Source organism: Ctenocephalides felis, unplaced genomic scaffold (assembly GCF_003426905.1).
Source record: "Ctenocephalides felis isolate EL2017-DRISC unplaced genomic scaffold, ASM342690v1 CF-g0.4_SCAFFOLD_01170, whole genome shotgun sequence".
In the NCBI taxonomy this organism is placed as follows: Eukaryota; Metazoa; Arthropoda; class Insecta; order Siphonaptera; family Pulicidae; genus Ctenocephalides; species Ctenocephalides felis.
In genome coordinates, this window is record NW_020537324.1 from 80,347,356 (window position 1) to 80,363,668 (window position 16,313).

Consider the following 16,313-nt stretch of genomic DNA (forward strand, 5'->3'; position numbering starts at 1 on the left):
AAAGTTACAACAGGGTAGAATGAGATATACAAAACTTCGGTGTCTAAACCGATCAGGGTTTGATAAAAAATAAAAGTTACAACAGGGTAGAATGAGATATACAAAATTTCGGTGTCTAAACCGATCAGGGTTTGATAAAAAATAAAAGTTACAACAGGGTAGAATGAGATATACAAAATTTCGGTGTCTAAACCGATCAGGGTTTGATAAAAAATAAAAGTTACAACAGGGTAGAATGAGATATACAAAATTTCGGTATTGAAACCGATCAGGGTTTGATAAAAATTAAAAGTTACAACAGGGTAGAATGAGATATACAAAATTTCGGTATTGAAACCGATCAGGGTTTGATAAAAATTAAAAGTTACAACAGGGTAGAATGAGATATACAAAATTTCGGTATTGAAACCAATCAGGGTTTGATAAAAATAAAAGTTACAACAGGGTAGAATGAGATATACAAAATTTCGGTATTGAAACCGATCAGGGTTTGATAAAAAATAAAAGTTACAACAGGGTAGAATGAGATATACCAAATTTCGGTGTCTAAACCGATCAGGGTTTGATACAAATTAAAAGTTACAACAGGGTAGAATGAGATATACAAAATTTCGGCATTGAAACCGATCAGGGTTTGATAAAAAATAAAAGTTACAACAGGGTAGAATGAGATATACCAAATTTCGGTGTCTAAACCGATAAGGGTTTGATAAAAAATAAAAGTTACAACAGGGTAGAATGAGATATACAAAATTTCGGTGTCTAAACCGATCAGGGTTTGATACAAATTAAAAGTTACAACAGGGTAGAATGAGATATACAAAATTTCGGTATTGAAACCGATCAGGGTTTGATAAAAAATAAAAATTACAACAGGGTAGAATGAGATATACAAAATTTCGGTCTTGAAACCGATGAGGGTAGAATAAAAATTAAAGTTACAACAGGGTAGAATGAGATTACAAAATTTCGGTCTTGAAACCGATCAGGGTGTGATAAAAAGTAAAAGTTAGTCTTGATCATTAAAAAATCTAATTGGAAAAAATCCTAGTAAAAAATCTCGTATCGATGGTGATAAGCAAGTGATAAAAATAGTGCAGAAATAAAAAATGCTAAAAAAATGTTGCAAAAATAAAAGAAATTAAATGAAAAACAAAGCCACTAACCTTTTGAAGATCTCTCTGCAACGACGACAAATTTAAATACATATATATATAGGATATTGCAATCACATAAATAATAATATAACATAAATAAATCATCAATCAATTATAATATATGAAATAAACACATTGCTTATCACCGCATCCGCATAAATATTATCATGGGCTATGAAAATTATTTATTTTTTTAAGTAAAAAAAATAATATAATTCCCATAAGTTGAAAATAAAAGAAATCCTACCTTTGCAGCATCTTCGCCCATTTATCTCTCTGCAATATTATAAATATCTGCAAATTCTGCATCTGCAACTCTCTGCAAACTGAAGTGATGTGGGCACGAAGTGATAAGATCATATCAAATACTGAAAATAATTAAAAATTTAACGATAGATTTGTTTCAAAACGTTTAAAAATAACTATTCATTAATTCATTATAATTTTATATTATTTTTAAGTCATATACAATCATAAGTAAATGGTGGAATTATGTTATATTCTAAAAATATGTATATAAAAATTATATGAAATAATTCCATTACATACTTATTATGTTATGTAACTTGAAATTAATATAAAAATAATAGAATTATAATTATTTAATAAATAATAATTGTAAACATTTAAATGAAAACTGGTTTGAACATAAACTAAAGTTAGCAACGGACGCCATCTTGTTTTGCAAAAGCGCCGCTAGATGACTTGTCAATAGTTTGCGAAAAAGTTGCAAATAATAAATAATAATAATATGCAATTTGATGAAAATGAATTCAATTCGTTAAATGAAAATGATTTATATTGGAATTATGGTTACGATTATACAATCGTTAAAAAGGCAATTCAAACTTTGGTCAATTGACAGTTGCCTACGAAGAATTTGTCGTTGCTTTTTTGAGCAAAAAGAACTGTACAGGCACAGTTTTTGAATGTAAAGAGATATATTACATCAAAGTTTATTGATTTTTTATCAATAATAAGTTGTGCAAACGGTTATATTGTTTAAATCAGGCAAAAACCACCGGTTGTTGTTATGGCCGCCATCTTGAATTTTTGAAAAACAACAAAATTTAAATTGCGAAAAAACGCAAAAATCTCAATAAATATTGAGGAAAAGTGCAATAATATTAAATAATATGTAATAAATTTATCATAAATCAACAATTAAGCACGCCCAAGACATTTTTACAGACATAAACATTTGTTTGCATATCTGTACCAAAGGGCAGTTGTGCTAATAACTGTCACAAATATTATGGCCGCCATCTTGAATTTTCTAAAAGCAACAAAATTTAAATTGCAAAAAAACGTAAAAATATCAATAAATATTGTGTAAAATTGCAATAATATTAAACAATATGTAATAAATTTATAATAAAACAACAACTAAGCACGCCTAAGACATTTTTACAGATGTAAACACTGTTTACATATCAGTACCAAACGGCGTCAGTTGTTGTGCTAATAACAGTCAGAAATATTATGGCCCCCATCTTAGATTTTCCATAATATTAAATAATATGTAGTAAATTATAATAACTCAACAATTAAACACGCCTAAGACATTTTTACAGATGTAAACATAGTTTACATATCAGTACCAAACAGCGTGAATTGTTGTGCTAATAACTGTCATAAATATTATGGCCGCCATCTTGAATTTTTCAAAAACACCAAATTTTAAATTGCAAAAAAACGTAAAAAATTCAATGAATATTGACTAAAAGTGCCATAATATTAAATAACATGTAATAAATTTATAATAAAACAACAATTAAGCACGCCTAAGACATTTTTACAGATGTAAACAATGTTTACATATCAGTACCAAACGGCGTCAATTGTTGTGCTAATAAAACATAATAGTTATGCAAAATAATAAAAAATAAATGCTCGTACCTTTCATAAGTATATACTGCATACCGGAACACACTTTATAAACACTACTTGGTTTCAAAATAATAATATTTACTGTTCACTTTGATCACTTGCACTGCACCACTGCGCGAGATGTTTACTGTTCGAGAGCTGACGCGCTAATGAGCCGCCCGCTCATTAACACCCCTTTATATAGGCAGATTGGAGGGTACTCGCGTAGTCGCTCCCGCGACTGAAAGAGCCCCTGAGAGTAATCAGAACCCCGGTCTCAAATTTATTCATTATTAGAATTTAGATTAAATTTTATGGGTAAAACTTTATATTTATGTGAAGAACTAGTGAAAACATAATTAAACGCACTAATTAAACACTATAACAGCCAGTAATTAGTAGTAATTAAACATTACAACATCCAGTGTCATGGATTCAAAGAATCAAAACAATAACAAACAATTTGAAATAAATTCGTTAAAACCACACAATGACACTAAGTAAAATTGATTAAAAAACATTATCCCTGGTACAATAAGTTTGCATAAAACTTTTGGAAACCGAATTCTACAATTTTTTTTGCAAATTTGAGTTTATATTAATATCTAACCACAAAATTTTTGTTATTCTTTCAGTTTGAAACGTCAAAATTAAATTTATCTTACCAGAAAGCTGTGAAGTTAGGTAGAAAACATCAAATATAAATAAACATGTCGTTCGTTTGTATAAAAACTGCAAATATTTCAATAAATACATCAGGATATCATAAATACCGATTAAAATGTATGTATTAACTGCTTAAACATATAATTATAATATTTATATAAGCATTTGGAATATTTTTCATAATACTTTTCAGTCAAATGTCATGTCAGTTTAACCTCCATTTTTAGAAAAAATATAAAACCTATAGTATACAAATTTATACTTTAAATTTAAAAACCTAATTTTCAATACGTGTTAAACTCTTTTTTATAATACAACTATAGAGGTTTTGCTCTATATCCTTGCATAATTTTTAATAATAAGATTTGCTATACAGAAATGTATGATTAAATTATGATTGTTTAGGTTAAAACCTAAAAGAAGGATTTAAGAAAATATTTGGATTATTCTACTCATTCAGGATGTAATAACTTTGTCATATCAATGGCATTGAAGACACCACCTTAAAATTCAAATAAAATAGATATTAAGTAATTGGTTATAAATACACTATCACTATAAAATATATTCCAACATTTAAAGTTACTTTCCTTACTAAATCAGGAGAAATATCATAAGAGGTAATTATCCTTTATATTTATTATAGGATTTATTAGTAATTTATGTTTAATGGTTATTTCTAGTTGATCTAGTTCTATTGGTTACTTCTCTTAAATCTGTTGATTCATTTGATAACTATACATAATAGCCCATATCTCCAATATGATTATAGGTTTCACTATCTTTACATAATTATATTAATAACAAGGATAACTACACAAAATGTATAATTGAATTATGATTGTTTAGGTTTTAATGGAGGATTTTTGAAAATATTTGGATTATTCTACTCATTCAGGCCATTATAGAGATGACATGGAAGAGCACACTTTAAAATGGATACTAAGTTTACTTAATAATTAAAATATATTCCAACAATTAAAGATAATTCTCTCATGAATTAATTGTTAAATCAGGAAATATATCATAAGAGGTAATTATACTCGGTTGTTAACCTAATTGAATAATGTTGCACAAAATTTCAATTGAGAAACAAACAAAAATCAAGTCAGGCTTATTACACTCTTATATGCAATAAAATTATATGGTTCTCTATATTTGCATAATATTTGATTACCCCTCAAATTTATTATTAAATCAGGAAAAATATCATAAGAGATAATTATACTCCGTTTGCAATACAACTATAGGTTTCTCTATACCTTTGCATAATTCTTAATAATGAGAATGACTACACAAAATGTATAATTAAATTATGATTGTTTAGGTTTAAATGGAGGATTTTTGAAAATATTTGGATTATTCTACTCATTCAGGCCATTATAGAGATGACATGGAAGAGCACACTTTAAAATGGATACTAAGTTCACTTAATAATTAAAATATATTCCAACAATTAAAGATAATTTTCTCATGAATTAATTGTTAAATCAGGAGATATATCATAAGAGGTAATTATACTCGGTTGTTAACCTAATTGAATAATGTTGCACAAAATTTCAATTGAGAAACAAACAAAAATCAAGTCGAAGCTTATTAGACTTTTATGCAATAAAATTATATGGTTCTCTATATTTGCATAATATTTCATTACCCCTCAAATTTATTATGAATTTACTGTTAAATCAGGAAAAATATCATAAGAGATAATTATACTCCGTTTGCAATACAACTATAGGTTTCTCTATATCTTTGCATAATTCTTAATAATGACTACACAAAATGTATAATTAAATTATGATTCTTTAGGTGTTATTGGAGGATTTAAGAAAATAATTTGGTTCAGGACATTATAGAGATGACATGGAAGAGTGCACTTTAAAATGGATACTAAATTCACTCAAAGATGATTAAAATATATTCCAACAATTAAAGATAATTCATTCAAGGAGATATATCATAAGAGGTAATTATTCCTAATTGTTAACCTATTTCAATAATGTTGCACAGAATTTTAGTTGAAAAATTAAAACAAATCGAGTCGAGGCTTATATGCATTAGACTCTTATATGCATTTCAACTATAGGTTGCTTTATATTTGCATAATTCTTAATAATAAAATTCGCTACACATAATGTATGATTAAATTATGATTGTTCAGGTTTTAATGGAGGGTTTATGAAAATATTTACTCAGTACATTATTGTTACAAAGAAAAGAGGTTTGCTTAAGACACTCGTCCCATGAATCAGTTGGAAAATGCAGAGTCTTCGGCTAGTGAAGAATACACAATTAATACTGAATCTGTAAACACACAAAGTAAATGATTATATATATATATATATATATATATATATATATATATATATATATATACGGTAAACGTTGTTTTGCTAAGTAAGGTATATTCTAAACAATTTCTAGAGAATCAAAAATATTAATACTTTAAGTGTATAAGGATGTGTTGTTTGAATGCTATATACAATGAAGTATCATAAAAACAATAAACCCCATTAGTTTGTCTATATTTTGTCAATACAATCAAACTGGAAGATTTATACACTTTCTATAGGAAACATAGTATAAACCATCCAAGTCTTTTTTGGTCTTTCGACTTATTGATTACGTTTAAAGTTTTTCAGATTCTTTTTGGATTCTGGATTTTGTGTGTAATTGTAAATAATACTACTGAGCTTATACAAAAAATTTCAAATTTTTGCGAGTAGAAATAGAAAATGAATTAAGTATTTCTTCCTTGACCTGCTTTTTGAACAGTTTCAAGTAACATTCAATGAATTAAAGTAAATTTAATGAAAAGTATATATGTAGAACAGGGCGAAGCACAAAGGTCCAATTTGACTTTGAGCAAATATCAACTATATTGTGAAAACCAAACCAACTGTAACACAACAAACAGCTCCTTCATCATTGTAGAAATGTGCTTTTCTGATGTCTTTCAAAAATTTGTTATCTAGACCTTTTTACCCTATAGGCGAGGTAACTTGAAACGGGCAGGTGGCAAAAAGGTATAAAGGCTTATTACAATTTTAAAGGTATTTTACAAATTTTACAAATAATTACATTTTTAACTAATGCTAAATCACCGTTCATCTCCCCCATTTCAAAGATTAGCGTTTTCAAATCAAGGTTGTAGCTGGTTATTTTTTCCTCTACTTTCAAATATTGTTGTTGAACAATGCTTAACTTTATTGATTTTTGACACATCGGTGATGGACCTTTTTAACCCCAGACCTTCATATATTACTATTTATTCTTCAATAAATTCTGGACAATTATAACTGGGAAAATGTTATTTGACAAAGTGTCCCTTGGATCGATACCAAATTTAGGTTCTGATTTGAAAATAACAAATAAAAAATAATATAACCTAGAAAATGTTTTTTAAATACCAATAAGTATATAATTATACAAATGAGATCTTTCAGAGCACCGTGTTTGAGAAAAATATGCCAAAAAATGCATTTTCATATTAACATTTAAAAAAAGTTAATATTTTGTATTCTGTGTATAAATAAAACTACAAACAAAACTACTAATTATAATTTAATCATAATTAAATAATATTCTCGTAAAACATCCTATTAAACATAATTGAACATCATCTGTCAAAAACGTTTGACATTTGACGTATTAGCCACCGTTCATTGTTTTATTTAAATAACGCTTTTACAAAAATTTTCAAATTAAAAATGTAAAGTTTTTATGCGATTTTGAAATAATATCTCACCTTTCCGACAACCTACTGATTAGCACGAATTTTTCAAGACTAAGACTGGCCAAATCGGTTTAGCCGTTTTCGAGTTTTACCGAATCATTTGATCGAGAGCTCCATTTTTATATATAAGATCGCAAAATATTTGATTTGCAAGAAAATTTTTATTCAAACAGGAATAATTTTATACCTTTTATAGTAACAACAATTAAAAATCTCGTTTCATTTACAATTTATTTCTACCTAAATATCAAAATTAAACTACCTATTGTTATCATTTATCTAGTGTGTTAAAACATGACGCCCTTTCAAAATCCTCCTCATGATGACTCTCCTGCCATTAGTCGTCGACATCCTGAATTCCCAGCCATGTCTTTTCACTCGCCTCCTCTCGTTGGGCCTTGGGAAGTGGATTCGAATTTTTGTTCTAATCGATGTTAAAGAAAATAGGCCTCCTGCATTCGGTAGAACTGGAACTAGGGCTTGGGCTGAAGACACTAGGGAGTGCATTGTGTTGGCCGGGAGCACTTGAGGCAACTGGGGAGCAACCAACCTACTGGAAATGAATAGATTTCATTTTGAATATCAAGATGAAAATATCAAGATTTGATATAATTAGCAGCCAATTATTAATTTTCCGTAGGGTGAGTTATAGTAATCGCAAAAAAATCGAAAATGAAAATTTTTATATATCTTTACGTTTCAGAGGTTTCTGAACATTTTGGCATACCTTAGAAAAAATTGATGTATGTGTGTGTGTATGTGCGAATACAAATTTTCGTCGACGATTTCGAGAACACGGTTCAACCGATTTGAATGATACAAATTTATAAGATTCCTATTTATAAAAAAACGTGCTGATTCGTTTTTTCGAAGTAGCGGGGCAAAAAGTGCCAAAAATGGTATTTCAATTTTTGAGATGAGGGAACACCCAATTTGAATAATTCAAAATATATTTTAATTGTATTGACAAAATGGTTAAATTTTTGGGAAGGCAGGTCCAGTGGATTTGGAGGTACAGAGGAAAAAGTAAAGAAAAAATTGTATTTGTCTGTACAAAAATGATCATTAGACATTTTAAAAATGAATAATATAATTTTATTACAATTTTTTTGAATTCCCTACTAAGATTTTTAATATTTAAAGTTGACTCATACGGTTCAAACAAATTTCAAAATTTCCAGAACAAATTTATTTCTAAAATTTTCTAAATTATACAAAATTTTTATATACTAAATTAATTTTCACATTTATAAGTTTCGACACTTGATGTCTTCATACAGTAAATATAAAAAAAATATCAGGGAACACGCATGAATTAGAATTTAATATTATTATAATCTTATTTCTCTACTTAAAATTTTTAATATTTTTAATTTAAAAATTTACATTTAAATTTTACTCGAAGTTAATTTTATAACATATTATTACTTTTATTATTGAATTTTACTTATTAAATTTAAAGATTTATTTTTAATAATTTAATAATTGTACTCCTTGTTTAACATAAATTTTTGTATGTAATGAATGATGACACACATAAAGTGTCGAAACGTATAAATAAAAAAGTGGAAACAAATTTACCATTTTCAAATTGAAAAAAAAAACAATCAAGATAATTTTTGTATGTAAATCATAAAAAATCATAAATTTTTGTAGGTAGCGAATGATGACACACATAAAGGGCCGAAACGTACAAATAGGGAATTAAAAATAACTTTACCATTTTTAATTAAAAAAAAACAATTAAATTAATTTAAACATGAATATTTTTAAATTCGATTTATTATATTGTTAACTACATATAGAGAGGCATTAAAATCAAATTAACAATCATCTATAAAGATTTGTGCAAACATTTTCTTTTTACTGTTTAAATGTGCTCTTCGTAACATTTTTATTAATCGGGTAAACATCACATCATATTATGGACTGAGGGTTGTAAATGATATATTTATATATAAATGAATATATATAATTGTAAAATCTTATATAAATAATTTAGTAACATTTCGACTGTAACTTTAAAGCTCTTTGAAAAACCAAATAGATTGCTAAAAAAATGATCCTAATGCAAGGCAGATATATTTATGAAAATTATAGTAAAAATTTGTACTTAATATTTTACTATAATTTCATAAATTTTAATTTTTACTACAAAATGTACGATTATTAACTAATGACTTAAAATTTACCAAAAAAGTAAAATAAAATTATATATTAACTACATATCTAGCTTTTATAGTTTTATAAATTTGCTTTTGTATAATCTCAAAACGTAAATAAATATTACGTTTACTATATTTAATGTAATAATGAACAAATTCGATATAACAAGATCATTGATAGTACAATTTCTTTCACAAAAATCTATAAATTCAATAATTTTTCATTTTATCGTATAACTTTTCAAGTAAAGTGTTTGTACCATTATTTAATTGTTCAAAATTCAAAATTTTATTTCATAGTTGCTCTCGTATTAATATTATTAATCTTAAATATCACAAAAATAGATCTACAACTAATGTATGTTAATAATTACTAATTAAGTGATTGTAATTAGATTAGATTGGTTTTTATGAATTACTAAAACTAACTAAATGATTGTGAATTCTGCCGTAACAGAGCTCGTAAAATAACGTTGTCATGGCAACGCTCTCTTATGCTTGTTTATTGGCAGTGAATATTATGAAAATGTCTATCTATTTGCTGTGCGATCAGGCATATTTTACATATAAACAAAGCAAGGAAGAATCTTATGATAACAGAATCTTCGATGATGCATGCTTCCTTGCTTGTTTATATGTAAAATACGCCTGATCGCACAGTAAATAGACATTTCTCATAATTTAGATTAAATTTGTTTTTATGAATAACTCTAACTAAATGATTGTGAAAAGATTAAAATTAGTTGCACTAGAAGACTTTGAACTTTGGCAATTTGTGACTCGGTTGAAAATAGCAATATAATTGGCAACTACATTTTTCATATATAATTATATAAGAAATATTCTAATTAATAACTCTTAATACATAGTAAACTTTAGAAATAAGTTTTGGAAGCGAAAATAATATTTTTGAATTCCTTTAATAGTGAGATTCGAAAGTTTGAACCACATTAAAGATGATACTGCTTGGCACAATAAAAAATATTCTTTTTACGCTTTAAAATATTGTGGAAATTCATTCGATATCTCTCGAACCAGCTGCTGATCGGGAATAGAAACCTCTCCCTCTTCACAAAATATCCTTGTAAATATCCTGGACAAATCATCACGCCTATGCATATGCTCAGAATAATTAGTATTCCTAACGACTCTCCTCACCAACTCCAAATACTGTTGCCTCTTTTTATCCTCAGGCGACAAATCACTCAATTGTCTCACTATAATATCTATCAGAGCCTTAACATCATTCGTATAAAACAACTGAGCACTTGTCGGCTTGCTGAAGATATCTATAAACAATTTCAGCACCGAGTGACTGGGTGCAGGCTCGTGTTTAAAAACTCGTACAGGATCCTCATCACGATTCAAAAGTAATAGAAGTTTTTCTGTGAAAATGCTCAAGACTTGTAGTTCTTCCAAACTTTCAATCACGTGATTCTCAGTATCGTTGTAACTGAATTGCAAGTTGTACGCAAGTATTACGTTTAAAAATAAATCAGGAAGTCTTTCTTCAACATCAGTATCAGGCGGTGAGTGCATTATATTTAATAAAAATAACATAAAGTCTGTACCCAGTTGATCAAAGTGTGTGAAAGGCATGCGTTCGCCCATTGAGAACACCATTGTTAACAACAAAGCTGAGAATCTTAAACGTTGGGCGTCTTTAGGATTAGCTTGCATGTCTCGTGCAAGCTCCACAGGTAAAACAGAACTTAACATGACTCTTAACGCAATCAAATCTAAATTACAAACCACACCAAAAGCCTTTAACAATAGTTGTCTTATGGACCACCTGACTTCCATTTGGTAATATTGTATCAACATAACAATGCACTCGTAATCATCTTGAGACATCACTAGACAACTAATTTTGTTATCAGCATTTGTTAAAATTTGTATCATTTCTGTTATGTACTCCATAATTATAGCTTCGTCTTCGTGCAGCATCCAGGATCGCTGTTGTTCATCTTGTTTACAAGAATTTAACTCAGCAAATATTACCTTTAACCTCTCGGCATCGTATGTTTCAAGTAACATGGAATCGGGTACATCCAAAGGGCCATTGGCATGCCACAAAACACTAGCTAGATGAGGTGTAAGGGCACCTGGTAATAAATCTTGTAACTCCGACACAACTGTGGATACAGCTACTTTAGCTAATTTAAAACTTAAATCTGTACTTTGTCGTACAGAGTCTACAAGTCTGTATATCGCTAAGGGTTGCAACGCTGACACAGGATCCTCCGACATTTTTTTATTAGTACCTTGACTTTGTGCACGGCTTAAATCAGGACTAGACGTGGTTCTATGCATGTTCTCTAACTTATCCGGTTTAATTTCAGACTTAACAGGTCTTAAATCATCGTTCCTGTTTGCATTTTTATTCGCATAGCCAATTTTTTCAGCAGCATTATAAATACATTCACCTTGTCCCCTCATAGGGTTTGCATAATTTCTTGGGTCATGAATTTTATCCGTAGGCTTGTAGGTCAAGTCAATAGAGCCACCTGGGTAATCATCTTGCATGGTCAATTCAGCTTGTCGTTTCTTTTCAAGAAGTCTTTTAATCAACTCATCTTTTGCAAAATATTGAGTAACAACAGAACTTTCGTCGTCGGTTTGATTTAAATACTCGATGCAAGTATCCAAGAATTGTTGATAGAACGATGGGGACACTTTAACAGTTGTCACATAATTAGAAGGTACATAACCGACTTGTCCATATGCATTTATAACTTGCCACCAGTTTTTCTCGGCGGCGGCAGTGGCATGGAGGAGAAAATAATCGTTTTTTAAGAAACTTAACGTTTTGGGGCGTGAAGCCTCGAAATCGTATTTCGCACGCAAAAGTTCGAATTGGATTTTAATTAGTTTCTCGCCCATGATTTAAAGAAAAGATAATAAAAAAGCGATGGTAAATCACATTTAAACGTTAGCCGTATACTTTTATTTCAAATAACTAAATTAATGTTTTGAATTTGACACTTCGAGATGTCAAATTATTGATGAAAGTTCAACTGTGACCTTGAGCAAATACGATAGAATAATCTGCGTGCAACAGAACAAGAAAAATAAATATAATTTAAATAATTGTGCAACTTACGTGGTTGTTAACAATCCTGACACAAGTCTTGAAAACATTTTGAAATTTATTTGTTTATATAATAACTAAAACTGGCACAAAAGAAAATCAAGAAACATTACATAGGTTATGTGTAAATGGCCGCAAATGCACAATCAGTGCTGTCAAGGTAATATAAAATAACTTCAGGCCTGTCAAATTAAATGGCTGCCGAGCTGTCAACCGTTATAAATTGAAATTAAACTTTTAAATAAAATATTTGAATATTATCAACTAAAATTGCTGTATCAGCAATTGTGCGATTTGTTAAACTTGAGTTTGATTTAAAGTAGTGTTTGTGCATTTATTTCAAAAGGTATAAACACAGAGGTTAAATGGCTGCCGAGCTGTCAACGGTCATAAATTGAAATTAAATTTTTAATCAAATTAATAAAATATCTGCAACTTAAATTGCTGTATCGTTTAATTTTGCTGTTGCTGTAGCGTTTTATTAAACTTAAGTTTGATTTAAAGTAGTGTTTATGCATTTACTTTACAAGTTCCATGTGTTTACTTTGCAAATTTTGAAAAGGTATAAATACAAAGGTTAATTTCTTTCAAAAAGTTAAAAAGACTTTAAAAATCATATTTGAGAGTCTTTAGAATAATTTGGTGCACAAAACAAGAACAATATGAAATTTGAAAGGATATACAATATGAAACTTTAAAAATTTTGTGTTTGTTCAAATCTTCGAAGAGCTTATAACTAAAGGTTAGTCGCTTTATCTTATTCTTTCTTTTATAGTTGGTCGAAGAATTTTGTCTCTTCATTATTTATTATATATATATATATATATATATATAAGAATCAAAATTCTTTGACCAACTATAAATATATATATTTAGAATATATTTGCAGCCCAATCGTCAAATTAAAAAAAAAAGGATTAAATAGAAAAATTATTTATTTCATTAAACGTTTCGACACTTGATGTGTGTCATCATTCAGTACTCAAACCAGGAAAAACAACAGAAAAAATTAATTAATGATGTAAAATTTATTGAACACTAAATTTGTGTAATTTATTTTTTAATAGCGATGCATTATGAACACTGATGAATGATATATGATATGATGATATATATATATATATATATATATATATATATATATAACAAGATTATTCAATAAGGTAAATTCAATAGCAAATACATATTCTCGTGTATCTTCTTCTAACCGATTAATCATCTTTCAACACACGACGAACAATAATGAAACCACTTCTTGTAGATATTTGTTTTGACTATCAACTCTATATAGTTATTAATTCTTTACTTAAGTAAAGAAATTTAATTAATAAAGAAAATGTTTCATTCTTTCTTCAAGTTAGATGAAGAATTTTGATTGCTTAGTATTTATTATAAGTTTACAAGAATATGAGTAATTTCAAGTATTTGTTACATCAGAAGTTAATTAAAATATACCAAAATATAATAAAATAATATTGTTATAAAATACCAAATATATCTTGTCGTGTATCTTCTTCTAACCGATTGATCATTTTTCAATGCACGACTAACAATAATTAATATGTGAAGGTGCTTATATTTATGTCTTTATTAAAATCCCAGACATGGGTTGGTCTTTGTAAGTTTATATATATATATATATATATATATATATATTAGTGTGTGTAGTTCACATTTTCGAAGAGCAATGTAATCTTTAGTTAATAACTCTGCACTTTTTTTATTCTTTTGTTAGTTGAATGAAGAATTTTGATTGAATCATATTTTATATATGTATAACAAGATTAATCTATACATATATATATATATATATATATATATAAATTTTAGTTTTCTTCAAATCAAACATTTTTTATTTACCAAATAAATCTTCTTGTGTATCAGCCTGTTGATTCGTTTCATTCCATTATATTTCTACTAACAACAATTAAACTATTTCTCATAGGCCTATAATATTTTAAAGTCTTTGTTCCTACATAAATCCTACACAAATATCAATTCTAAATCAAATTAAGTCCAATCGATTCAAATTTAGTTCGAGCAAGTTTTAACAAAATCCCAAACGACTAAATTTGAGATGGCTGTTTAAGTTACAGATATAATATATATATACTGATGAGTAGTATATTTAAACCATAATGTTATATTAACAAAATGCCAGAAATCATAGAATCGTACAACAGACATACTTTTTCCCTATCATCTTATTTTCATTTTCACATTTCAATAATAACAACCCATCAAGATATTCAGAAGTGTATTTATATTTTGCAAAGATAATCAATGGATGGCATAACATTTTGTAACACATTAAATTCTAATAACAACGGTTGATTTTTCTCAATAATATACATTGGTCAATTGTTCTTAATACTAAATATAACACATTTAATAAAAACAAGCATACAAAGCTTACACGAATAACAATAAATTAGTATCGGTATGACTAGTCGTTGAAGTTATATAGTGGTCATTGTTTTTTTAGATTTAGAATTTTAAATTGGTAAAGGAAAAGAACTTTTCATCAAAGAGCACAATATATGGATTTGTTCATCGATGAAAAGTTGCTTTTCGAGGATGTAATATTTTAACATAATACAACAAAGCTAAGCTCTTGTAGTAATATTATTTATTTAATATATCTATCTATATATAAATATTTTAATATCTTATGAAATTTATGGATAAATTTTTGTCACTACTTTTAAAATTCTAGAAGCGAGTAATATTTGATTAAAACTTTTAAAACAACTTTTTAGAAATCAATAAAATACATTGCTATAAAATTAATTTTACTAATACTCAATAAATTAAGTACATTTTTTTATTTATTTAATTAACAAAAAGCTTTATCCTTCTCATTTACCATAACAAGCTTAATTTATCAACTTCCTTTGAAACCATTAAAGATAGATTTTAGATTTAAATAAATTACAATCTAAATTTTTTAGATAAAATATTTTTCACTATATTCATGATACGTTTTTATATATGTTTTATTTTAAATTTTTTATTAAAATTTTTAAAGCACCTAAGAGGACAAGTTTATGTATGTACAAGGCGAAAGAATTATGTCACAAAAATATATAAAACATTATATATATATATATATATATATATATATATATATATATATAATGTTTCATATAATATATATATATATATATATAATGTTTATATATATATATATATATATATATATATATATATATTTAAAAAAAATATCGTAAAACATTTGATTTCTATGTTAAGAGAGTGTTACGTTACAGCTACGTACTTTGCTAATTGATATAATAAAATAAATAAAATCCATTAATTTTTAACAACTTCAATAATAATAACACCATTCAAAATTAGAACAATTTTGAAAATAAATTATTCAAATACAACTATTTCGATTATTATTGTTCAATTTTTCATTACTATACGTAACACGATCTCATGATCAAGTTACGTTTCAGTTACGTTTTAGTTATGTACTTTGTCGAATTTTGTCAATTTTTGAAATAATAACTTTAATTAAAATTATTCTAACAACAGTAAGTATTATTAAAAAATAAAATTATTTCGATTTTTGATGTTGAGGTTAAGAATTCTAATTTTGATTAATAAATATTAATCTTGTTGAT

The 16,313-nt window shown here is 27.2% G+C and overlaps 2 protein-coding genes across 2 annotated transcripts; both read right to left on the reverse strand.

Annotated features, from left to right (window-relative positions):
* Positions 1 to 7,646: 7,646 nt before the first annotated feature.
* LOC113366279 (39S ribosomal protein L34, mitochondrial) lies at positions 7,647 to 12,820 on the reverse strand. The gene is made up of 2 exons (XM_026607859.1): positions 12,697 to 12,820; positions 7,647 to 7,981 (listed from the first exon to the last, which is right to left on the reverse strand). The coding sequence occupies exons 1-2, from the start codon at positions 12,732 to 12,734 to the stop codon at positions 7,708 to 7,710; spliced, it is 312 nt and encodes a 103-aa protein (XP_026463644.1). The 5' UTR covers positions 12,735 to 12,820; the 3' UTR covers positions 7,647 to 7,707.
* On the reverse strand, positions 10,542 to 12,578 carry LOC113366278 (NCK-interacting protein with SH3 domain). The gene has a single exon (XM_026607858.1). It carries the CDS (start codon positions 12,474 to 12,476, stop codon positions 10,584 to 10,586), a length of 1,893 nt encoding a protein of 630 aa, XP_026463643.1. The 5' UTR covers positions 12,477 to 12,578; the 3' UTR covers positions 10,542 to 10,583.
* Positions 12,821 to 16,313: the final 3,493 nt, after the last annotated feature.

Coding starts and splice junctions, on each gene's coding strand:
- LOC113366278 (XM_026607858.1), bottom strand. CDS start 12,476: ATGGGCGAGAAACTAATTAAAATCCAATTCGAACTTTTGCGTGCGAAA.
- LOC113366279 (XM_026607859.1), bottom strand. CDS start 12,734: ATGTTTTCAAGACTTGTGTCAGGATTGTTAACAACCAC. Junction 7,982..12,696: donor TCAGGATTGTTAACAACCAC/GTAAGTTGCACA, acceptor ATTCATTTCCAG/TAGGTTGGTTGCTCCCCAGT.